Here is a 24,389-nt window from a genome sequence, read left to right as displayed (position 1 = left end):
TCCACCCAACCCACCACCTCTGAATGAGGAAACCTGTCAACGTATATAGATGTTGTCTCAACTGCACCACTGCCCCAGGTCATAATAACTACAGCTGCTAGATGGCATCTGTCACTCAAACTTGACTATATGTCATGACGTTACGACCTGTTGTGTCGTTCTTCTTGGGAGTGACAGTCTCATAAATACTCACTGTATTAATCTGCAGCTGAAAATAGTCCCCAACAAATGCACTATTTACTCCTGTTTAAGTAACATTTGCTAAACACTTCACTGTCTGGCTGTTTAAGGACATTGCTGAGACTGTAAAATAAAAAAAATAAAACAAAAATGCTGGTAAGGGGATCATTCATGCAACAACAACATGATAAAAACTCTATCCGATGGTAGATAGAGTTATGAGAATTACAGATGGGAAAACAGGTCTGGTACACTTCAGTTAATTCAATTCATATGAGCAGGAGCGACTCCTGAGCGCAGTTGTGAATCGAAATAAACCCTGACAACACCAACAGCCTCTAAAACAATCCTGTGTCGTCTCTGTGTATGAATGACAGCTGGATTTTCAGTGCATCGTTTAATTTTCAGCCATGGAATGACAAAAAAAAGGGAAAAATGTTCATAATAAACCCATATTCAGTTGTAAAATAGAAAAAAATAAAACATACAAACCGCATCAATCCATGTAATATTTTTTCAAACACACCACACAGGAGGCTTTTGTCAAAATAACAACCATTAAACTATCACATTTGTTTTGGTTCAACATGCTTCCACATGAGGGAGACATGCTCCTCCCAACTCCAACCCCTTTTCTTTCTTTCTTTTTTTTTTTTTTTGTTTGGTGAGTAAGAAAAAAAAATGTAGAAATACATAAAAATTTCCTCTGAAGGGAAGTCTTTAAAAACCCCAGAGTTCTGTTTGACAGAGAAACAGAGACAAACACAAGGAGAGAGACGAAGAGAGACAGACAGAGGGGGGAGTGAGGAAGAAGGAGTGAAGATCAAGGAGCAGAAAATAGGAACAGAAAATACTGGAGAAAAGTGAGAGGAAAGAGAAGACAACTCCTCACTAAGCAACACTTGAGCTGTTTGTCAACTCCTCTGCTGCCATGTATCTGTCCTCCTACAAGTCATTCTGAGGGCTAAACAAGGACATAAATTGGAGAAGAGAGAGACAGAGGAGGAGAGAAAAACAGTAAACCTTGGCTGAGGTGAGGAGAAAGGTGAGGTGTGTGGGAGAGCATAAGGCGAAGAGAGAGGAACGAAAGGCGGGGGAGTGGAGGAGTGCGAGGCGCCCCGTTCTTCCAGCGAAGCAAGAAGGGAAGCAGGGGAGGAGAAGAAGAAGAAGAAGAAGAAGAAGAAGAGGAGTGATAAAGAGTTGGGGACGGAGGGAGAAGAGTCGGCTGGACATGGGGCTTTATGCTGTTCTCCTCATCTGTCTCTCCCAGGCTGAACTGGGGAGAGTGTGGGCTCAAGAGCGTGAAGGTAAGCCCCCTTTTCTTCAATGCCAAATTCATGCAGGTATTCACATGTACTTCAATATTTACACCATTTTGACTGCCTTTATTAAAAATAGCGCTGCACAGATGGGTTCCCAGAAGTCTGAAACCTTGGAAAGTTAAAAGAAATATTATCTGACCTGAATTCCTTGCCACTAACTCGAGCACCAGGCAGGCTTGAAAATAGTTTTTGGGCACTTTTTTGGTGGAATTGCAAGTGTGTGCATGTGTGTGTGTGCGTGTGTGAAGCTAACAGGTCCCCTGATATTTCTTTCTGTCAGCCACAGGAAGCACATGAAGGGCTATGTGTAGGTCTGGATTATTTTAGGGTACGAAACCTCCAGATTTCTGATTTGAGAAAGCAAGTGTCTGGTGTTCATTTGCTTGAAAAATACAGATCATGTGGTTGGAAATGTTGCTTTTTAGCAGATAAATATTTGAGGCTAGCCAGTCATTTCAATTATGACTTGTGCTTTTATTCCAGCAGGCATTTTATAAAAGTAGAAAAAGTCAATGAGTGCAGCAGATGTGTCTAGAATACATTTAAAGAGTTTTTTTGCAGTTCTTTCTTGATTTATTTCATCTCAAACTGTGTCTAATCACCCCAAATATTGTGCACTTGGTTGTTCAGTACATCTCCTGTACAGTATATCCTGTAACCTGTATGCTGTGTACGCCTCTGCCTTCCTCTGTGTGTGTGTGTGTGTGTGTGTGTGTGTGTGTGTGTGTGTCTGTATGTGTGTATTTTTGTTCTCCTTGGAGATATATTATTTTTAGCCAGCCCCCGTTCTTCTGCTGCCGCTCCTCCTCCAACAATCAGTGGTGCTCCAGTTTATCTGGCCTCTCCTGTGGTCCCACTTCCTCTGATCAGGACCCTAGCTCTGCAGAAGACAACCTGACACAGAGTGCAGAGACCAGAGAGACAGATCCCCCCCTAACACAAGACGACAAAGTCCAGCAGAATGTCAGCGCTCATCTACAGCGCTAAAATGTGTGTCCTATACTCAGGATTCAGTACCAGATGTCAGCCTCACCGTTTGTACAGCGGCGTCTCTATTTTGGGCACTTTTCCCACAGCCTGATAATGTCATCTGAGTGCCTGCTCACTCCAAAAAGTGGCACAGCTCCTTGCTAAATAGGTAGTGCTTGAGGCTTGGTGAGCTTGGTTGTGACAACCTGCAGTCATTATGATCGGAGGGATCAAAGACCTTGTTCACACCTGGCGTTAAAATGTCTTGGGTGATCCGATCACAAGTGGACAGCTCTAAGTACAGGTGTGAATGCACCCAAGATGCACTGAGGACACACTGAGATCCGCTCAGACCACATTCAGAAGTGGTCTGGGCCACATATGACATTCTTTTAGATGTGTGTATGCAAAGGTGTCCAGGGCCACATTGAAGGACCGCCTACACACCTGACATCATCTGCATAAGAGTAAGTATGTACTGATTTGTGCGTCAACAGTGTCATGTTGAAAAAGAGAGAATGCTAAAAGGAACAACGCATTTGGTCTTCGCAAACAGAAATAATGTACGTGTTTATTTGCATATAGAGCAGGGAAGTGAGATCAGATCACAAGTGGTCACGTGAGACGCATTCTAATGTCAGGTGTGAACTGACGTACTAACAACTGTCCACTTGTGATCAGATCACACAAGACACATGTTAATTCTAGGTATGAACAGGGCCAAAGTCTCACAACTTACTGCAGACCATGCCACATCTCTATTGTAGAGCAGTTTAAACTCCGGCTAAGGAAGGGTTACATAAAATAGGTTGGATGCTTCTCTCCGTTCTCTAATAGATCTGCAACTGTTCAACAACACGAATTTCAGTGTCAAAGTTGAAGTCTACGCAAAAGTTCCTTGCAGAATAATTTAGCCTCAGTGAGCGATTCCACTGACATTAATTGATTTCAGTCTGAAATTTTTCTGTGATAAATGCTGGTGTTTGGTTGGTGGCCCTTACTTGTGTCTGCATTATGTAGGATATCAAATTGTGAATGTGAATCTATCTGTGGAAATTCCTTTTTATTAATGTCCTTCATGTGCAAAGACAGGTTGGGTTGGAAAGCAGTTTATAAAAACAAAAATGCATACCCCTACCCTGAATTTAATTAACAATATTAAAGTAAATTATTTCCCCCACTCAGTAAACCACTGGGGACTTTGCTCTCTTATGTAAGAAACTCTGGTCCACCTCCCCGTGCTGGTTCCCCCTCCTAGAACATGATATTCAACAGGTCACCAGGACCCCTATTCCACATAAGGAGCTTAGTCAGCATGTCTGATTATGCCAATGTTGCATCAAGAAGACATTGCCTCAAAGCATTGTGCATTGTTTTGATTTGAGGGACAGTTCCTTTTGAATCATATGTCATATGTCAAAACCTGATCATGGTGACAATTTAAGCAGTTTTCAAGTAATAGACAGCGAAGATTAAATAAAAGTCTGTGTGTGTACCTAAATAATTTCAACACAATGCAATGCACCTGCTGTGAAAACTGCTACAAATTGTCAAGATTAATGCTACACAGCGACAGAAGATTAACAGAGTAACTCGAAGACAACTCCACTCACATTTACAGATTTTGGCTTCTGTCTGACATTAAAATTTCATGCTTGATGGCATCTTTACAACACAGTTTTGATCTAAAACTGACAGGCTGTGCTGATCAATAGGCCCGGTGGGCCTGAGGTTGCAGACGAATGGCCGACATGAGCTACAAATGCCATAACACCAATATTTTCACAACTCTTTCTAGGTTGCCACGGAAAGTTTTATTATCTTAGCCAAAGGAAACATAACTGTAGATTTTCCAGGTTAGATAGATTCTTCAGTTAACAAGTCATTTCAAGTGTCTTTCAAACTTCAGAGTATAGTGCATTTTGACTCTGAAAGGATTTGGTTTAGCTAGGTGCTACTGTACACTCTGCAAAATAATCTATCGTGAAAACTATAAATGATGCAACACTGAAAAGCAGACACCATCTGCAAGCTGTAACTAGATGTCATCTGCACTTATGATGGAAAATCTGCTCCAAATGTAAACAAAAAACACAACAACTTCTCCGTGACAATTCACTTAAACATTTTCTAAACTTGGAGCTTCATCCACTTGTCCGTATTTATCGAAGCACCGCATTTTTAATTTTCTTTTCGGGTGCTTATCAGTCCAGCTGCCAGTGTTTGTGATTGTGTGTTATGGTTACTGCTGTTCCTCTGAGCGTGAGGTGCCAAATGGCTTCCACCCACGCCATAAGCTCCAGGCTGATTTTAACATGGATCGCCCTTTTTAAAATCTGAACACAATAAAACCACTGTGCTTAACTGCGATGACACACAGAGCAGTGACTTCAGGTTGTGATTACTATTCCACTAATGATGCTTTTGCCAGAAGAGTGCAGGTGCTTTGCTGTTCCTGGTCCTGACACCGACTCCATGTCTAATCGCCAACAACGCACAAAACAGGACTGCTACAAGGTCAAGGCTGTGTTTCTATCTTGAGATTTAATCATCTCTCCCATTCTGTGTTTGGACAGTACATAATGGCTCACTCTCTTCTGCATATCTGTCTCTGGAGCAAAGATGTTGGCCCTTTGTTCTCTTCTGTGGGGCCTGAAGTGAATTCTCTTTTCCTTTTCCCCAATCAAGTACATGCCTTTGTGCCCTCAGTGAATCCTCACCTCTGCTTGAACTTCAATGTGTTGTGCATTTACCCAGAAAGAGATTATTTTCAGAGGAAATTTATTTTTCATCCCTGGAATTAATCCAACTGAACAGACTGAAAGACCATCAGCTTTTGTCTCAGCTCCTGTCTGGCCTTCAAAAGCTTCTTTTAAATGATAAAAATGTGACCTAATGTGTTTCTTTGATGTCCAACAACAACAAAAAAAGAGATTAAGGAAAGAATAGATAAGGATAAATAGTGCAAATTTTCCACAAGAAGCAAAAACAAGTAAAGAAAGAAGGCCACAGAGCTGCTGTATGCTTCTGGAAAAAGACAAAGAGAGAGCAAGAGATCAGGGAAATGGGAAATAGGCGCGTGGGAGACAGTAATGGGATGAATGAACACAATCTCTATATCCATAGCACGCTGTATATGGCTCAAAATGCTGTGTCCTACTTCGATGTGACTCCCAACACCCACTAGATTTGTGGTTGCTGCAATGCAGACACATCTGAGGAGGCAGATACCAGTGGACACCGTTGCCACGCAGGTGCCATTGCCTCAAAATAGCTGACATGTTTGTTTTATCATAGAAAACAAAATAAGCCTGTGTTTCAGGTCCACACTCCTGGCACTGCAAGATATGTGGGATTAAACAGCAGGAAATCTGACATTGTGTGGATGCATAGAACTAAACTGACACCATCCTGGCAGTTAACAGGAATATACTAAATTTAGAGGGTTTTCAGAATACATGCATCATGTGCTAATAAAGGGGGATGCAAAGGGTATATTTACACTTAAGCTGACTGCTATTCACAGGCAAATATGTCAGATCTGTCCTTTTAGACAATTAATTTTTGGGCCCTGTTTCAAAGTCACCAGAATGTTTATCTCCACCAGTTTGCACATTCCCTGGCGCTACCGTGCTTTGCTTAACTCAAGTCCTTATGCTAAGCCCAACCCGTTCTTGAACTCTTTTTAGCCCCTGGACATTAATCCAGGCCCGCATGCAGACAGTCGGTCAGGGTAACAGATGATCCAGGAAAGAAAACAAGTTCAACATGAAGTTTGTAGATCAAAAGTGACCTATAGAGTGTAAAGGGAGAAGACAGATGCATGCACAATCATGTACGGTATGTCTGCACTGATGCATAGTCCCTGATCTGCCACTTGAGTGTTCCTCCTCCTCCTCCTCAAAGCTCTTCTTCCTGCTGTTTGACGCCTCCTCAACTGTTTAGCGATGATGAGTGCTGCCAATCTGACCCAATTAGGAGCCTCTTGTTCTGAAGCTGTGGAAATAGTTTCCACTGTACCGTACAACAAGATTCCTCATTAGAGCAGTCTCCCTTGTGTGTGTGATAACCTCTCTACAATTTCTCTTGTCCCATTTTGTCTTTTTAGTCTCTTTCTCACTGTATTTTACGCCTCTGATAATAGAAATTCCATTTGATTTAATGTTTATCGATGTCTTTATAATAATAAAGCTTTATCTGCACTAACATTTTTATGTTAACAATGGATCAAATGACTATGTATAATGTGAAAGCAGCCGCTCGTAGTGACAAACCCACAAAGAATTATCACCTGACTCTGCAGTTCCCCTCGGCTCTATGTTTTAGCGTCTTTCAGCAGCATTGTTTTGGTTTGACGGCCTGAAGTGGAGCATCTAGCAGCTAAATAGCTATCAGATATTTCCTTCATGAAAAACTCATACCTGAGAAATTAGAAATTCAGTGACAAATGAACCAGCACTTAATTTAGACCCACATTAAGGCACAAATTAAAAGTCAAGGACTAATGTTCCTCATCTACTCATCTAATAAATACACTATATGGCTGAAAGAATGTGGACACCCACACATTACAATTATATGTGATTGTTAAACAACTTAATCCAAAACTATGGGCATTAATCTGTTGTTTTAACAGCCTGCGCTCTTCTGGGAAGGCTTTTCTCCTGATTTTGAAACCTGGCTGCAGAGATTTGCTCTTATTCAGCCATTAAAGCATTAGTCAGGTCGGTAATGATTTTCGGCAATAAGGCCTGACTCATGAGATGATCCAGGAAAGAAAACAAGTTCGTCATGAAGTTTGTAGGCCAAAAGTGACCTATAAAGTGTAAAGGGAGAAGAAAAATACATGCATAATCATGTACGGTATCACGGCACTAACGCCTAGTCCCTGATCTGCCACTTGAGTGTTCCTCCTCCTCCTCAAAGCTCTTCCTCCTGCTGTTTGATGCCTCCTCAATTGTTTAGCGATGTTGAGTCCTGCCAATCTGACCTTATTAGGAGCCTCTTGTTCTGAAGCTTTGGAAATAGCTTCCACTGTACCGTACAACAAGATTCCTTATTAGAGCAGTCTCCCTTGTGTGTGTGATAACCTCTCTACAATTTCTCTTGTCCCATTTTGTCTTTTCAGTCTCTTTCTCATTATATTTTACTTCTCTGATAATAGAAATGTCACTTGATTTAATGTTTTATCTGTCTTTATGATAATATATCTTTATCTGAAGCTACACTAATGAATATTTTTATATTAACAAATGGACCAAACGATGATGTGTAATGTGAAAGGGGCCGTTTATAGTGACAAATCCACAAAGAATTACCACCTGACTCTGAAGTTCCCCTCAGTTGTATGTTTTAGCGTCTTTCAGCTCATTGTTTTGGTTTGACGGCTTGAAGATCTCATCAACCCTGTTTCAGCAGCAGCTGTTTTCAGCAAAAAAGCTCTGATAAACCCACTGTAGCATCAAACAGCAAACTAAAAAACAACTAATGTTCCTCACTACTCATCTAATAAATACATTATATGGCTAAAAGTATGTGGACACCCAAATATTACAGTTTTATGTGATTGCTGAACCCAAAACTATGGGCATTAATCTGCTGTTATAACAGCCTGCAATGTTCTGGGAAGGTTTTTCTCCTGATTTTGGAACCTGGCTGCAGAGATTTGCTCCCATTCAGCCACTAGAGCATTAGTCAGGTCAGCCGCGATTTTAGGCAATAAGGCCTGGATCGCAGTCGTTCATCAACCTAAATCCCTAAGCTGTTGGATGGGGTTGAGGTCAAGGATCTATGCAGGCCAGTTAAGGTCTTCCACACCAAACTATGAAAACCATTTCTTTATGGAAGTGGATTTGTGCACGGGGGTTTTCTCATGTTGAAACAGGAAAGGGTCTTCCCCAAACTGTTGCCATAAAGGTAGAAGCACACGATTGTCTAAAATATTGTTGTATGCTACAGAATTAAGGTTTCCCTTAATTGGAACTAAGGGGACTAGTCCCAACCATGAAAAACCTCACAGACCTAAAATATACAAAAGTACGTTGACAGGGTTAAGGGTGTCCCATGGACTGTATATAGGGTAGTGAGGTGTGACATCACCTATTTGTTTGCATTGGAGCTGATTTGAAGCCCAGAGTTGCAGCTTATGGTTGGTGCTATCTTTTCCATTTGGAGCCATGATCTTCCAAATGAGGAGTGCAGGGTGTTGCCTTTCACACTCTGGAAACGCCCCGCTAACGCTAGCTTTAGAACACTGAGCGCTGCACACTTGGGCTAATGCAGTGGCTCTAAACCTTATTTGGGCCAGCGTCCATTATCCAGGTCCCTTACCGCCCCCCCGTCAATTAAAATGTAGGCTAATTGTCTCCCCTGAATACTAATGTTGATTATTATTTTGTGTTATATAATTAAAAAAGCATGTTATTGGATTTGAAATAACAGATTTGATTTAACTGGATAGTTTGAATTTCATTATCATTAGTTTCCCATGCAGGGAGCAAAAATTATTATTGCAAATAGAAATTATATTTATGAGTGTTAAACAAATACAGCAGTTAGAAATTTCACAATCTTTAATGAGGTCTCGTTATTGACCATGAACAGTAGCCAATCAGAGAGTGGTAATTTGGTGCCAAACAAGAAGCATTCTTATTAATTGTTCCAAGGGGAAACAAGAGCAGCCTAGCGAGGAAAACGTCTGAGGCTGAGACTGGAAACTGTGCCGTTTTGCTGATATGTTGTTTTATGATGTTATCCAGTTGATTAAATAATCAGACCTGCAGCATTCAAATAAAATAACCAGTTATAGGGTTTTGGGCATCCTCCCCCAAGAGAATTTGATGTTATTTGACTAAAAACTATGCAATTTCACACAATTTTAGACTGTTATCGTTACAATATTTATTTAAAAAAAACACACTGTGTGCCATTAAACATAATGATCACAAAACAGCGGTAAAACATACTTATAGTGAATGGATTTGAACCAGATTTTCTCATCCTCCCATAGTCAGGCTGTCGCCACTAGACAGCTGTGGGGACGGCTATGGTTAGAATTTTCTTCATCTTATCCACAAACAATTTATTTGGCGCGATTTGCACATATCACAGAGATACAACAGACTGCATTAATGCCATCTCAGCACTTTTTTATTTCATTGTTGGAATAAAAGGCACGCATCAGACTTTATGATCCAGCTGATAATGATTTATACTGTCTGTTAATATTTGATTGTTGTTCTAGATTCTTTGTTCCAAAGTTCACAGAACACTTGCGGCATTTTTTTCTTGAACAAAACGTCAGAAGAAAGAAATAAGAGTATTTATCAATACTTTTATCGGTTCTTTTTCATCACTAAAGAATTGTGAGGGTTTTGAATTATTTTTAAAAAAAAAAAAAAATCAGAACAGGATTAGAACAGATTTATATTTTCAATATGACAAAATATAGTTTCTTACAGCAGCAACAGTAATGTTTCCATCAGCAAGGTCCCCATATAAATTTAATAATATCTCACTTAAAAGAAAAAGTCAGTAAAATAAATAGTATTCCTAACATTAAAATACTGAGTGAAATTTAGAAAGACATCAGTCACTATCAGGCATTCCTCCTGTCCTCTGTCCTCCTCCCTCTGCTGCTGGTTGAGAGGAGGAGCTGTTTGAGCCAGTAGCTAACTTCACAGGAATTTGCCAAATTTTAATATATGATTCAAACAAAGCTAAACACAAACACTGACAAATAGAGCAGAGGAGAGGACAGAGAAACTAGTGCGACCATAAATGACGGAAAACTGCAGTAGAGACTCAGCATAGTTTCCCCGTGTCTACACAAGAGGTGTTCAGGTACAGTGTTGAGCGTGGGTCACCTGCATCTTCAAAGTGCTCAGAGCCAAATTTGACTGTAGTTACCAGCATAAAACGGAGGAAAATAGACTCGATAGCACTGTGAATTCAAATGCACTAAACTATCATTAAAAACAAGCACACACAAACGCCCCCCAAGAAAACCTCAATGCCCCCCCTTTAACAAATATTGCTTCCAGTGCCATGCACCTGTTAAGAAACGCTAGGCTAATTTTAGCTACTTTAGCTAATCTGTGCTAACAGGGCAGGTATCCTAATCAAGTAACATTAAACTTACTGAAATATTGTGACAGTAGACCGACTCAGTGCGAGTCCCAGCACCTGGGAGAGCAGCAACTGTCAATCATCACTCCCACTTATTAGAGGACTTGAATTTAGTGATTGAGACCATAATGACTCGACAGATGGAGGCAGCATAAGGTACGGTTCCGAACTGGCTACAGCCACAAACTGGTAGTTCCCACTCAGGGTGTCCACATAATTTTGGCCATTTTGAACACAATTAAAAAAGAAAGAGGCAAAGGGGAGCCTGTACCTCAGTCTGACTCTTGTATTTCCTTCTCTCAAAGGGTTCATAACATGCTGTCACTTAATAGCCCCATTCAGTGAACTAACAGCTCACATAAAATCCAGGCAGCAAACTGGATTTAATGCCTCAAATTCAGTAAATTCTGCTGACCTCGCAACTCCGCTGACTGAAAATGTGCACAGGAAAGTGAGTCATCACTGTCCCCACTAAACACAAAGACATTCCTCAAGGAAAGTGAATGTGAAAAATATAAACATCGATGATCTGTTGAGCAGATGACATGAAAACCTGAATACACACTTAGTAGATCCACACACACACACAGAGACGTAGCTCTACATGCATTGTGTATATACACAGGGATTACTTGGCCAAAACACAACACTGGCGCCAAATTAAGGTTGTATCATGCTTCACAATTAACTAATAACCAGCCAAAGTCCAGCCAAAACACACATGCCACATTATTAGTTTAAAATGCAGTAATTAAAAAGAAATCGTGGCACTACTTCAGCGTGACAGATGAAAAGAAAATGCACTCATGCATCTTTTTTCCTGGTTTTGTGAGTTGCGGTTTTCTTTCTATCATCGTGTGAGTTATTGCTCCAAGACCTCTAAACATCTCATTTTCTGTGGACATGTCTGCTGGTTAATGACCCAAATTATGGTAACCAATAAAGAACAGATGTGACCACAGAGTTTAAAGGCACAACTATTTCGATTCCTTATAAAAACAACATTTTGTCATTATTTTTACAGCTCCTTTCACACATTTTGAAATCAAGCAGAGAATTCAATTGTGTTTTCTCAAAACCGCCTACATCAAAAAGGCTGGTATTTAAAATAGTTGCTTTATATGTTGAGTTGATGGTACAGATGAAGGATTACAACAACATGAGGAAAACATGGCACTAAAAAAAAAAAAAAGGTGACCCCACAGAGTTCAAGAGACATCTGTTAGTTGATGGAGTTGTTCCGAGCTCTGGATGTCTCTGCAGGGTCCATGTGGGTGTGTTGACTCTATTCAGTTACCATAATGACTGTCTTGTTCTAGATGCACTGACTCCTCTGCGGACTGATGGGGATCCGTCCGGTTTACACAGAACCAGGAGGGACCAGCAGACTCTACACAAACACAGAGGAGCCCGGGACACACAGGCTGAAGGAGCAGGAGGAATAGGAGGAGTTGATATCAGCCCCCTGCCTGACAACATGACCCGCACAGTGGTGAGATCTGAAGAGTTGACCCTTGGCTAAACCCCCCTTCTTTTAGTTGCTACGCCTGTCAAGCTTTCCATTCTCACAAGGCACATATGCAGTTTACGATAATAACAATGGCAGATTTATCACTCAAAAATGATCAGGGAACTTTGAAACAATGGATCCTGGATGTCAGACTAAAGCAGGCTTCTCATTCGTAGCTGGAAACCATCAATTTTGCTGGCTGAAACGCCAACTGTCGCTTGTAGATTTTATCAGTTGTAGCTAGCTTGCTAATTAATGATAACTTTGTGAGTTTGTTGAAAACTCAAGTGTCCAGCTGGTTAAATCTGCTATTATGGTACATTATTATAAGGAAACATACATCTTTTTGGATGTTTACTTTAAAAAATATAAGCTTGGACAAGCAACACAGAGGTAATTCATGCCATACTGTTCGTATTTTCAAACAGTAGGTTGGAGTAGGTGTTTCGTAACGTAATGTGTAGGTAACATGTTTGGCTCAAGTTGCTGGAGTGTAAACTTTGCCAACTCCACTAGAGAGCAGCGCAGAGCAGCTACTGTTACCCTAAACTGTGATACAGCTCCCTCCAGAAGAATGTGGAGCTAGCTACCTTGCTACATAAAAAAACTGGTGACAAGCTTGGATAAGATTGACGCAGCTGCAAAGGTTTTTGTAAGCCGAGTTACAGAAATAACAATTCTTAAATTGGCATATTTCTTCAGATTTCACAAAATAATTTAGGTAATTGCTCCTATAACTGCAATCCCACTGCCACCACAGAAAAAGAAGAGGGTGCGACGGATATGTTACTTTCTCATGATTTAGTAAGCAAAACTAAATCTGCCACCCCCAACAAGAAATCAGGGAACATGAACACAGTGTCCGGCTAAATGAATGAAGTGTAACTTGCAGGTTATTATTAGGTTTAACCTAAAAAAGCAGGGTGTTATTTTGGTGCATTGTAGAAGCTTTAACCCTGACTATAGATATATAATTGTAATAATACTGAGCCAAAAGGTCACTTGGGGTCATAATCTTTACTCTTCCAACCTAGAGAAGGTCGAGGTTCAGACGAAGAAGGAACATCACAACTCTGAGATGAGAGGTCGATGTTATTAAGTTCCTGTCAGGTCGACTTGTCCTGTGGCATTTTCCATTCATTACCTTATAGGTCTGTGTGTGTGTGTGTGTGTGTGTGTGTGTGTGTGTGTGTGTGTGTGAGAGATGAAGTTTTATTTGTGTCTTATGTCCCAGCGTCTTGTGTTCACTTCAACCAGCCTGAGTAAAATTCAACCCAAATAAATTGTGTGGTACTTTTTTTTTTTACCTCCCGCTACACTGCAAATTGAAAACAGACGACGTCCTTGTCCTGCCAACTTACAGTGTTTGTTTAAGCGTGGCTGTACGTGAGTATGTGCTTCTCCTGCCCATGTGTGTGTGTGTGTGTGTGTGTGTGTGTGTGTGCTCGTGAATGACTCACTTGGACAAGATCACAGGTAGCCCTGTTGTACGGCTGCTGTCTGGTTTTTGAGGGAGGTCTGATCCCAATTTGAAGAACCTCCACCTCTTGCCTGCTGCAAATCTCTTCAATAAATCAATCAGCTGTGAGGGAAAAGTGTGCGATTGGTCCCATCTCCTCATCTAGAAAACCCACACCACCCCCTTTTAGAAAACACAGGCTGGTGTCAGGCAGTGGAGATGGGAGAAAAAAGTGGGTCATTTGCTGTATATGGAGCAGCTGGAGAGGCGCTGCATTTAACTGCTCCACTTTCAGAGCCCACACCAAACCCCAAAACCATTGCTCTCTGTCACCTTGAACTGTGGCATACATTAATAATGCCATCAAGACTGGAGATCTGTACAAAGACAGGCACACATTGTCAAAACATTGTGGATAATGTGTAAACAGCTCCCCCAAGTGGAATTGTAAAGACAAATCCCTTGATGTGCCGTGTTTCCCAACCTTTAACACAAAACAATCTGTTCTTTAGACTCCTTTTTATATGTTGTATGTCTATGAACGTAACAATAAAAGTGTGATTTTTCCCTGAGCTTGTCTCATTTGAAGATTAGAAAAGATTAGAAAATTAGAAAAAAGGCTTTTCTTACCTAACAACTCTTTATATTGATGTTAATTCCTGACATTGAGATTGGGAACCAACGGTGATCTTTATAAGGACATTTAATGTCATGTCATGTCATGCCTGAAAAAAATTAATTGAATGTTTCTAGTCAAGATATTAATTTATTTTAATGGATTTCTGGCTGATATGCATCTATGTATCTATTACAAAAAAATGGCTGAAAGAGGACGTACACACTTCAGGACATCCAGGTGTGGGGTTCAAAAATTGAGAAAAAGGAGGATTTATTGGCTCTACAAAGGCAACAAGTAGCCTCTTTTTGTTAAAAAGTGTTGTATAAAATGGACTTTGGTCATTTTAATTGATCTTTTTTTAAATCAATAATGCAGTTTGAGAAAGTGCAATTTGAATTAGTAGTTAACAGTTTCTTAACAAGCTGTAAAAACATGTATGACAGTGTAAAAGCGTAAAGACAAGTTGCCAGCAATTTTACACAGCTGCAGCTAATTGCCATTAATTCTGTAAGCCAACAAACGACAGAACTCTTGCCTCTCATCTTGTTAATGTACTCTCTGCATGACGATGTCTACTATTAACGATCAGCCAGAGATGGTTTCCTTGAGAAGAAGCACCACTCTCTGGGTTTACCTCAGCAGCAAGCAACAACAAATACCTGCATCATTTTATCAGATCTGGTCTTGTAGGACTAACTTTGTGATATTGCTACTGTATATTGTTTAATAGGCCTAATGTTTACTTTGCAGAAAATGGTCGCAATTTACTGTAACTCGCAATTGCAATACTGCTCAAAAAAATCAGGTCAGGTCAGCCTGAACTAGAACTTACAATAACTCAAGAATCGTATGGTGAAATTATATAAATTGTGAAATAATCAATGTATTATCAATGCAAATTGACAGATTTCAGTTTACTTAATCTACTCTAAACTATCTCACCATGAATAATGCTTTTTGAAAACTTCACTTTCCTAACGAGTGCCCTCTTTCTTTCAGAAGGACTCCCAGAGGTACTACAGATGGCAGAGTTTTGGTCCAATGGACAGACGGACTGAAGACTTGTGGGTAGATCTGAACGCCCAGCACAAGAGCCAAGTCCGAATCCACGGCATACTGTCCAATACACACCGACAGGCAGCAGTGAGAGGGGCACACACACACATGCACACACATATAACCGTCTGATTTAACTCCCAGCCATGTCTGATGTTTTCTCTTCTTCACAGAGAGTGGCGCTTTCTTTTGATTTCCCTTTCTATGGGCACTACTTGAGACAAATTATCGTAGCAACTGGTGGTGAGTTTTACTTTACATTACTTCAATGCAGCACTCATTTTCCCTGCTCTTCCAAACAGATCAGACCATCAGTGTGCTGAAGGAGACTTTGTCCTACCCTGGGGAAATATTCAGGTTTACCAGGCTATAATACATCTAATTAACTATAAATGCCTTCATTTTCTGATGCCTTTAATTGCTGTGCATGTCCTAAATAGTTTTTTTGGTTTTTTCACCTAAAGCAAATAATCAAGAAAGAGTTATTTGTTGATTCTTCATTTCTGTGATTGTTCCTCAAATCTTTTATGTTATTGAATATGTAAGGGACAGTGGATGAAAAAATGATATTCACTTGCACAATTAGTGCTAAACAATCAGCAGTTTGATTAACAGTAGTCTTTTTAAACCAAGCAATCATGGGTGATGTTTGTGACTTGACTTTATGGCTCTTGATGAACAGCCACAACCAGAAATTGTCATGTAAAAGTAATGTATTGTACACACAGTTTGTAGTGAATGGATTCAAGCATGATACATGCACTGCAATAATCCTTAAAAGAGTTATGAAAAAGGTTGTAGGAATGAAATCAATGAAGCATTTTTAAACATCTGGGGCCAGATGCATAAAACTCTGTGTATATTCATGACTAAAACTGTGTTTACGCACAAAGCCAGAAATATGCAAATGCATCAGTTCGTCAGATTTATAAAGCGGTGCGTACGCATGGTTGTGTTTTATAAATCTCAGTCATTGAGGAACTTGGCGCACATGCACGAGCGTCATTTCCACTCCCACGATGAGCCATAAATGGGTGAAGACACGCCCCGAACCAGTTGTTTTCATATCAACATGCTCCACCAGTCTGTACAGCTGTCAATGAAACAAACGGGAAATAAAAAGTGCCATTTCACCGATTGTGTTGCACCAGCGAGGTTCTCCAACAACCAGAACAGCTGTCAACACGCGTGACCTTTATGCAGGGCTGTGCAGCTCTTTATAGCGTCCATATCATTAATTCATCACATGGACTTGTAAACCATTGTCAGCAGTGATATCTCAGAAATGTAATCATAGTTTGCAGCTCTCGTATCTAAACCAACTTTACAAGGTGTGACACAACTAAAGATAACATAAAAAGAATATTAACAGCAAAATAAAATGTTGATTCCTGTGTAAATTAAAAAAATGATAAAATTAATCACACAAAGTAACTGATGTTACCTTAATAAATGTGCCTTTGATTGGCATTTTACAAATCTCTGTGTAAACCCAAAAAAAAAAACAATCACACGATCAGTTCTGCTGGTAATCGACATAAACAAACAATGTTTTACTAAAAGATTCCGTCTCTCACCTTATAGTTCACCTCCACCTCATCACATCACCCTCAGGTCGCTTTAGAAAAACGTGTACGCCTGGTCTGAAGAATGTGTGAGGTGCGCACATTTTCACCGCACATTGTGCTTTTATAAACACCAGTTTAAGTGCGGGAAATGGTATATGCATGGTTTTTGTGCGTATGCATCGTTTATGCATCTGGCCCCTGTACCTGTATTCCTGTCCTCCCCCCCCCCCCCCCCCCCCCCCCCCCCCCCAGGGTTCATATTCACGGGGGAGATTACTCATCGAATGCTGACTGCCACGCAGTACATCGCTCCCCTCATGGCCAACTTTGACCCCAGTTTTTCGAAAAACTCAACAGTGAGGTACTCGGACAACGGTAGGTGGGAGCTCCTCAGCGAAGTTGGTCATCTTTGGCAGCTCCTGGTTGTCTTTGACCGGCCTCTGTATCCTGCCCCACTCAGGTAATCTGTTTGTGGTACAGTGGGACAAAGTGCGGCTAAAGGACCGAGAGGCTGAAGGAGCTTTTACTTTCCAGACAGCCCTCCACAGAAATGGAACTATTGTTTTCAACTACAGGGATGTAAGTTATTGATTTCAGCTAAACTGGTTTTGCCAAGAGGAAACAATCCTAAGGTTACATTCCATATTAAAACAAACTCTGTCCTTCTTTCTTAGGTACCTGTGCCAGTGTTGAATATTAATTCCACCGAACATCCAGTGAAAGTGGGACTGTCTGATGCTTTCATGGCATATCTCGCACAGCCCTCAGGTCAGTTCTCTTCAAAAAAAAAAAAAATCGTAGTCTACCTATCAAATGTTAAATATTGTGACAAAATAGGAGATTTTTTTCTTCTACATGCAGCACTACTTAATTATCAAGTGCACATCAAGTGAAGCAGAGTAGCCTTTAAACCACGTGAAGAAGAAGAAACACAAACTTATTGAGATTTTATATTTGTCTTGAAGATGCAAAGCGGCGTACTATCTATGAGTATCATCGTGTTGAGATCGACACCACAAAGATTGTTAGCAGATCTGCTTTTGAGTTCACACCTCTGCCCAGTAAGTATTTACACAAGCTGCAGTTCGAGCCTTATTATTAAACCCCTGTACTTTAACTCCATAACGTTTTTGTATCCGATTCCTCCAGCTTGTCTTCAACACACAACCTGTGAACTCTGTCTAACATCCAACTTGACAACCGACTGTGGCTGGTGCAACACACTTCAACGGTAATATGAAATTCTCACAGTGTTTGAAAGATTTATTTTATTTTGAAGCCATAGAGAGCTTGGCTCCTCTCATTTTGCTCCCTCTGAGTTTCAGATGTTCTGATGGAATCGACCGGCATAGACAAGAATGGCTTGATTACAACTGTCCTGAAGAGGTGAGACAACTTTCCCATTTATATATTGGTGAAATGAGCAGCTATTTCTATTGTTTCTCGAGTAATTCCTGTGAGCATTCACTCAGGCAAAAGGCAAATGTGAGGACTACAACCCAGTATTACCTGAGGGATCTATGAGCTCCTTTAACCAGTCTTCACCGGGTCCAACACCTTCCTCAGCAGTGCTCGAGGACCAGCCTGTCACGAGGGGTGAGTTTCTCCAAAGCAGACTCTAGGGGGGAGCACATCGTGAAGGTATGTCAGTGAGGCCACATCTCAATCGTCCAGGTGGTTTCAAGTCTGGAAAAAGTTGAATCGTAATCACTGGACTGGAGCTTTGATTGACATTTTATTAGTTTGGTGAAACCAAAACTCCAGCCAAGTGATCTGGATTCAACTTTCCCTCGAGATAAAGAATGTATACAGAACTGGCTGTCCACGCTATTGCAGCAATGGTTCATGTTTGTGAACTTGAGCTAAACAGTTCCTGTAGCCAAGTGTGGTTTGCAGACTGGGATGTGGATGAGTGTAATCAACAGATGCTAGCAGCTAGGCAGAGAGAGAATCAAGTTCTGACCTGGACTAGCACAATGAAGTAGGTTACATTTTTGATACTGGGTAGATAGGACCTTTTCCGGGATCTTCTTCCTCCTTCCTTGTTAACATTCTTTGTCCCGCCCCAGACACAACTGGCTAAGAGGAGAAAAAGTTCTCATGTGGCTTGCAGTAACGCATTTTAGTTCACTTAAATTTTCCCTGTGTTAAAAGAAACATCAAGACTTGGTTTACCATCTCACCCACTGATTTCAGAAGTGAACTATAGGTTTGAAAAAACCTATAGTATAGAGTAGAGGATAAATCTGGCTTCATAAAACTTAATTTTTATTTATTTTTTATTTTCTTAACTTCTACTTTGGTAAGTACAATGTATTATTATCATCAATAGGAATGATCGCCAAAACTATGAAAATAAGTTCCAAGTTGGAATAAACCAGAATCATCCTTTAAACTGTCTCATTGATTATTCACAGGTTGGCTGATGGCTGTTTCAGGCTTCATTGGTTGTCTTGTCTGACCAATCAGATTTCTGTTGTGTTGAGATGTTTTTTTTTTAATCTTGTGTACGCAAATAATGTTTCTTTGCGCATGTGTGGATGCATTTAGCTATGTTGCATCCCACATTACTTTTATTTTCTTTTTTGTACCCATATTATCCCAGCAAACCATACATATCAGTGATGTGTCAGTCTGTAGATCTAAGGTTAAAACCACTTTTTTTTTTTTAACCCTTTTTTGTGCAGAATTGTTTTAACAACAATCTGTTTTCCTTCCTTTCAGATTTACAGACGGGCCCTCCACACCATAAAGGGATAACAGAGAACACAGCCATCATAACAGGTGTGGTGGCTGCCCTTGTTCTGCTTGTAGTTCTGACCTTACTGGCTGTTTACTACATCAATACACACCCGACAGTTGCTCCACCGTTCTACCTCATGCAGGTGAGAACAACGTCTGGCTCCACAAAAACATCGTCATGCTTTCTGTAGAATAAACACTTTATTTTGTTGTTTAAAGATATCCCACATGCACACTCATGTTGGTCTGCTACCTGGCCTTTAACAACTACTGTCTGTTGTTCATAGCGACGCACCAATAACTACTGGCCCTCTATGAAGTTCCGCAACCAGGGCTGCCACTCCAGTTACGCTGAGGTCGAGCTCGGGGGTCATGAAAAGGAAGGCTTCATTGAAGCTGAGCAGTGCTGCTAAGCGGCCTGGACGTGCAGGACACAGTGAGAGAAAGAAAGGACACCATCTAGAGGACTTTAACGGTATTACAAAAAGGGATGAATATGGACGATCAGGCCGACCATCATCACAGGACGTCCCTACTCCAACCTCGGCGGCTGGACGGTGTTTACTGTAACTGCTCTTGTAGCTCTTGCAGCTTTTCTCTGTGTCTCTCGCTCTCTTTGCCATCACACAGGGGATTTGCCATATCATCCAAGGGGTTGGAGGGTCTGAGAGGAAGCCGACTGTACAGAAATGATGAGAGAAAATGTGTAACTTTACAAAACCTACCAATTCAAGGGGGTGTCAGGGAATGAATCGAACTAGCCTTCATACTGCAAACCGATGTACAGTTCAACTTAACTATGTTTTTGTTTTTATCCTGTCTATGGAGTTATTTTTTGTTCCACAAAATGTTCATGTGAGCAATGATTGGTTCATAAAATGTCATATCTATGTGGACTTCACTACAACAGATATCTAGCTATATAACTGATAGTGATTATAATGATCATCCTGAATTTCTCTGGAGAAATACTGTTTGGATGAGTTTTAGAGACATCAAGTTATGAGAGTTTTCTTTGAATTTTTCTGTTTAAATGTCTTCTAATAAAAGCTGGTGGTGAGTGTTGATATTGATCTCATGCTTACTGCTCGATACTGACAATTTAGCCAATATTTAGACCAGGCTTATGGATAATGTATGAACAGGTGATTATAATAACAATCTCAGACTGCCTCCTGTAGTCTCTCTTCACATTAGACCAGGGGTTTTCGAAGTCTGAGACTGTAGGCCTCCCCTCAGACAAAGCTTGGAAAAAGGCACCTTCTCACTCCCCTTAGTTTACTTGCTTGGTTTCATTCAATTCCTGGATGCCTATGGGATCATGATTATGTTATTTGATCCCATAGACACTCAACAATTGAGCCAAGATAGCCTGATATTGCTGTTCGACATAACTTCAGACTACACCAAATACATAAATAAGTCTGTCCTAAGGCATTTATTAGTTTCTGATTCTAAATAGTAAAACAGTAAAATTCCACAAAACTAACTAACTGACACTAACTGAACTATCTCTAACCAAATCACACACAGTTAGGCTGTTCTTTTGATAACTAATGTAATAACTACTGTCATATTTTTTCATTTCTATTCAATGAGCCTCCCCTGAAACTGTTTGGAGTCCCTCTAGGGAGGCCCGCCTCCCACTTTGAAAAACTACATTACACTAATGAAACTGTTTCACTGAGATTAATGACCTAGTGGGAGAGATGACTTTCCCTATCAGGTGGGTGACATTGGTGTAAAATGGTTTTATGCTTATGCTGATATTTAAATCTTTCCAAAGAATCAATTTGTATCCAAATCAAGTACAGGAAGGTGATTTAAAAATACTAATTGAGTAATTACTTTTATTGTTTACTCACCTGCATCATTAATGGCAACGTTCCTGGATCTAATTCAGTTTTAGACCAAAACTTTAAATATTTAGACTAAGCGTCCATCTACAAGTGAAGTAATGACTATCAAATTGTCAACCCTATATGGTCTGTGTTAATATCCTTATTTGTGTGACATCTATATTAGTTTTTGTAATTTCCTACCCGGCAAAATTGAACAGATAGATCAATTCATCTTAATCATGTACGTTTATAGCACATATAAGGCTGCAACTGACAATTCTTTTCACTATCCATTAATTGGTCGATTATTTTCTCAATTAATTGATTAGTTGTTAGGTCCACAAAATGTCAGAAAATTGTGAAAAATGTCACAGTTTTAAAGCCCAAGGTGTCTTCAAATGTCTTGTTTTGTCCACAACCCAAAGATATTCAGTTTACTCTCACAGGAGACTCAAGAAACCAGAAAATATTCACATTTGAGAGGCTGGAATCAGAGAATTTTGACATTTTTTTCTTGAAAATTACTCAAAAATGATAATTCAATTATCAAAATAGTTGGTGATTAATCTGTCGATCGACTGATCATTACAGCTCAACATTGATCCCTAGTAACTGAGTGATCTTAAATCATCTAATGTCCCCCAGTGACCAGCAAGGCAGAGGCTGCAATAACAGAAAATACAGCTAATTTACAAAGACAGATATGTTACCAGATGTACAATAATTATCGTATTTGTACGATCATTTTGCCCTCTGTACGATCAATAATGCCAAAAGTCCCATGATGTACAATAATTTGATCATTTTGTGACACTTTGCAGATTAGTACAGGGTAACCTGTACGTGCTACGTCCTACAAGTTGCGTCAGTTGCTGCCTTCCAGTGCTGTGGGAAATTAAAATGTCACATCTACCGCGCAGAGGAAAGACGCAACAAATTGGACAGTAGCCTAAACGTCTAGAGCAACATGTAAACATCACACTGTCTAAATAGCTTCTGACATGCATGTATTTTTCTCCTATATGCCTTCTTCGATAATATATTTTACATTAGTAAATTAGAAATGTCTTTTGAATCAGGTTTATGACCGCGCATCTTCAAAGTGGGACTTTATGGCGCGTCCCTGAACGCAACATATGTTGCAGCCAGAACAGCAGACCGTGTTTTCTGAATTACACATTCATGCCTATTTGTTATCTTGGTTATGGCTCGCGTACGATAATTTTCCTCAAAATACGCCAATTTTAAGCCTCTGGTACGATGCTTTTAACATTTGCCATCTGGCAACGCTGATACCTGATGATGATAGTGTTTGTTTAAGCTTGAACATACAGCCATGCTGACTGTTTGTTACTAATACATTTATATCCTCACACAAACAAAAAATATAACAGCTTTTCTAAATGAATAATGAAGGGAAATAGAGGTTGAAAAATGTTTAAAAAAAAATAAAAAAAAAACAGCCTCTGCACAGGTTGGAAGGTGACATAGCTAAGAGCTGCTTTTAATTGGTCCTAATTAGCATGACTCCTGTTAGCAACTGACAAAAAGAGTCGAATTATCTTAGCATAGGATGAAAAAACAAGCTGATAAATCAATTTATGACTCTGTACTTACAGCTCAATGGACGTACACTAACAGGCAAAACTAAGGCAGCAGTTGAAATCTATATTTGGGACCTTAATTGATTTACCTGAACTCTGAAAAAACTTCTAATGGACGTCTTCCTGCATTGGACCGAGGTGGAACATACCATTCTGACAGGAAGGTAGGAACAGTCCAAGTGATGTGGGCTTTTAACAATCATTTGAATACTGTGATGAAACATAAAAGTGAGTTCAACACGATGATACATTTGTGAGGTCTGATTTAAGTCTTACGAGCCTAAGAAAGAAAAATGAAACCCGTAACGTTGATTATATGTCACAGTCTCTCTTTATTCTGTCAAAACGACAAACTGTTACCACCTGACCAAAAAGAGGGGGCACCCGGATTTGAACCGGGGACCTCTTGATCTGCAGTCAAATGCTCTACCACTGAGCTATACCCCCGATGCAGTACAGAAGTGAAATGGTGTGTATTTAAATAAATACATATGATATGTAAGTATGACTCTAAGTTCATATATATGTATTATTTTAGAATTTACACCACCAGGCAACGTTTTAAACCGTAGCATTTAGCTAACTGTTGACGGTCACAGTAAAAAGACAAGATGGCAGATCCAGTTGTAATTTATGTCGTTGTCCGGCAGGGGGAGCCAAATACACTCATTTCAACTGAGGACTCTCCTGTGGCCATCAAACATGTAAACAATACTGTTTGTTCAGTTTAGTGTCATCTAGGTGTATAATTTTGACTACCTTCTTTGTTTAACCACATTGTCGCCTCCATTTGTCCTAAACTGGTTGTTGGACAATATTAAGATCCGTTTTAGACTAGAAAAAAATACACGAAATCTGTCTTTTAATGAGTTAAAACGGTTGAAATTTTTACCTCCTATCCGTTTTACCTTCATTTTTCTGTATATTGTTTTAATGAAAGAGTGTGTCATATAGTATGTGTCATATGTGTCTATAGAGTCCATACTAAATTTATTAGTGTATTTTTTACATTATGTTAGCGGTACTCTCTCGTGTTAAAGTCTGATATTCAGTGTAACTTGCTACTCCTTATAAGGTTATTACTGATTCCCCTTAATGCATTTGACGCTGCCTTCACGTGCTCAACAGAAACACGTGATTTGTAAATATTCGCAGGGATGAGTAAGTTAACTAACTAAAAAGCAAATGTCTTCAATATTGTTGTAATATTACACGCTCTGCCTTAACTAAAGCAAAATAGATAGAATTTACATTCACATATCGACCTGAATGAATGGTTTTTGCTTAAATGTTGATTCTGGATCATTTTGCGGATTCAAAGTTGTAGCACAGAGGTCTTTATGAGGGTAATGAAACATCCACTAAACCTCTGCTGTTGTCGATAATCTGCAT

At 40.0% G+C, this 24,389-nt stretch overlaps 1 protein-coding gene, 1 long non-coding RNA gene and 1 other non-coding gene across 3 annotated transcripts; 1 reads left to right on the top strand and 2 right to left on the bottom strand.

Moving 5' to 3' along the window:
- The first annotated feature begins 844 nt into the window (after positions 1-844).
- LOC122970717 (plexin domain-containing protein 1-like) lies at positions 845-20,619 on the top strand. The gene is made up of 13 exons (XM_044336882.1): positions 845-1,487; positions 11,918-12,090; positions 15,186-15,329; positions 15,416-15,485; positions 17,063-17,185; positions 17,271-17,389; positions 17,485-17,578; positions 17,776-17,871; positions 17,960-18,041; positions 18,136-18,196; positions 18,283-18,406; positions 19,535-19,695; positions 19,840-20,619. The coding sequence occupies exons 1-13, from the start codon at positions 1,412-1,414 to the stop codon at positions 19,963-19,965; spliced, it is 1,449 nt and encodes a 482-aa protein (XP_044192817.1). The 5' UTR covers positions 845-1,411; the 3' UTR covers positions 19,966-20,619.
- Positions 17,040-24,083, bottom strand: LOC122970721. Its single transcript, XR_006399310.1, has 4 exons — positions 23,087-24,083; positions 18,320-18,428; positions 17,489-17,587; positions 17,040-17,275 (listed from the first exon to the last, which is right to left on the bottom strand). It is a non-coding gene; the product is annotated as an uncharacterized LOC122970721 (long non-coding RNA).
- On the bottom strand, positions 23,373-23,444 carry trnac-gca. The gene has a single exon. It is a non-coding gene; the product is annotated as a tRNA-Cys (tRNA).
- Positions 24,084-24,389: the final 306 nt, after the last annotated feature.

The sequence above is a fragment of the Thunnus albacares genome, chromosome 20, assembly GCF_914725855.1.
Source record: "Thunnus albacares chromosome 20, fThuAlb1.1, whole genome shotgun sequence".
Taxonomy (NCBI): domain Eukaryota; kingdom Metazoa; phylum Chordata; class Actinopteri; order Scombriformes; family Scombridae; genus Thunnus; species Thunnus albacares.
The sequence above is the reverse complement of the archived record's forward strand: the minus strand, read 5'-3'. Positions and strand labels throughout refer to the sequence as shown.

Coding starts and splice junctions, on each gene's coding strand:
- LOC122970717 (XM_044336882.1), top strand. CDS start 1,412: ATGGGGCTTTATGCTGTTCTCCTCATCTGTCTCTCCCAGGCTGAACTG. Junction 1,488..11,917: donor GTGGGCTCAAGAGCGTGAAG/GTAAGCCCCCTT, acceptor GTCTTGTTCTAG/ATGCACTGACTCCTCTGCGG. Junction 17,186..17,270: donor AGTGAGGTACTCGGACAACG/GTAGGTGGGAGC, acceptor TGCCCCACTCAG/GTAATCTGTTTGTGGTACAG.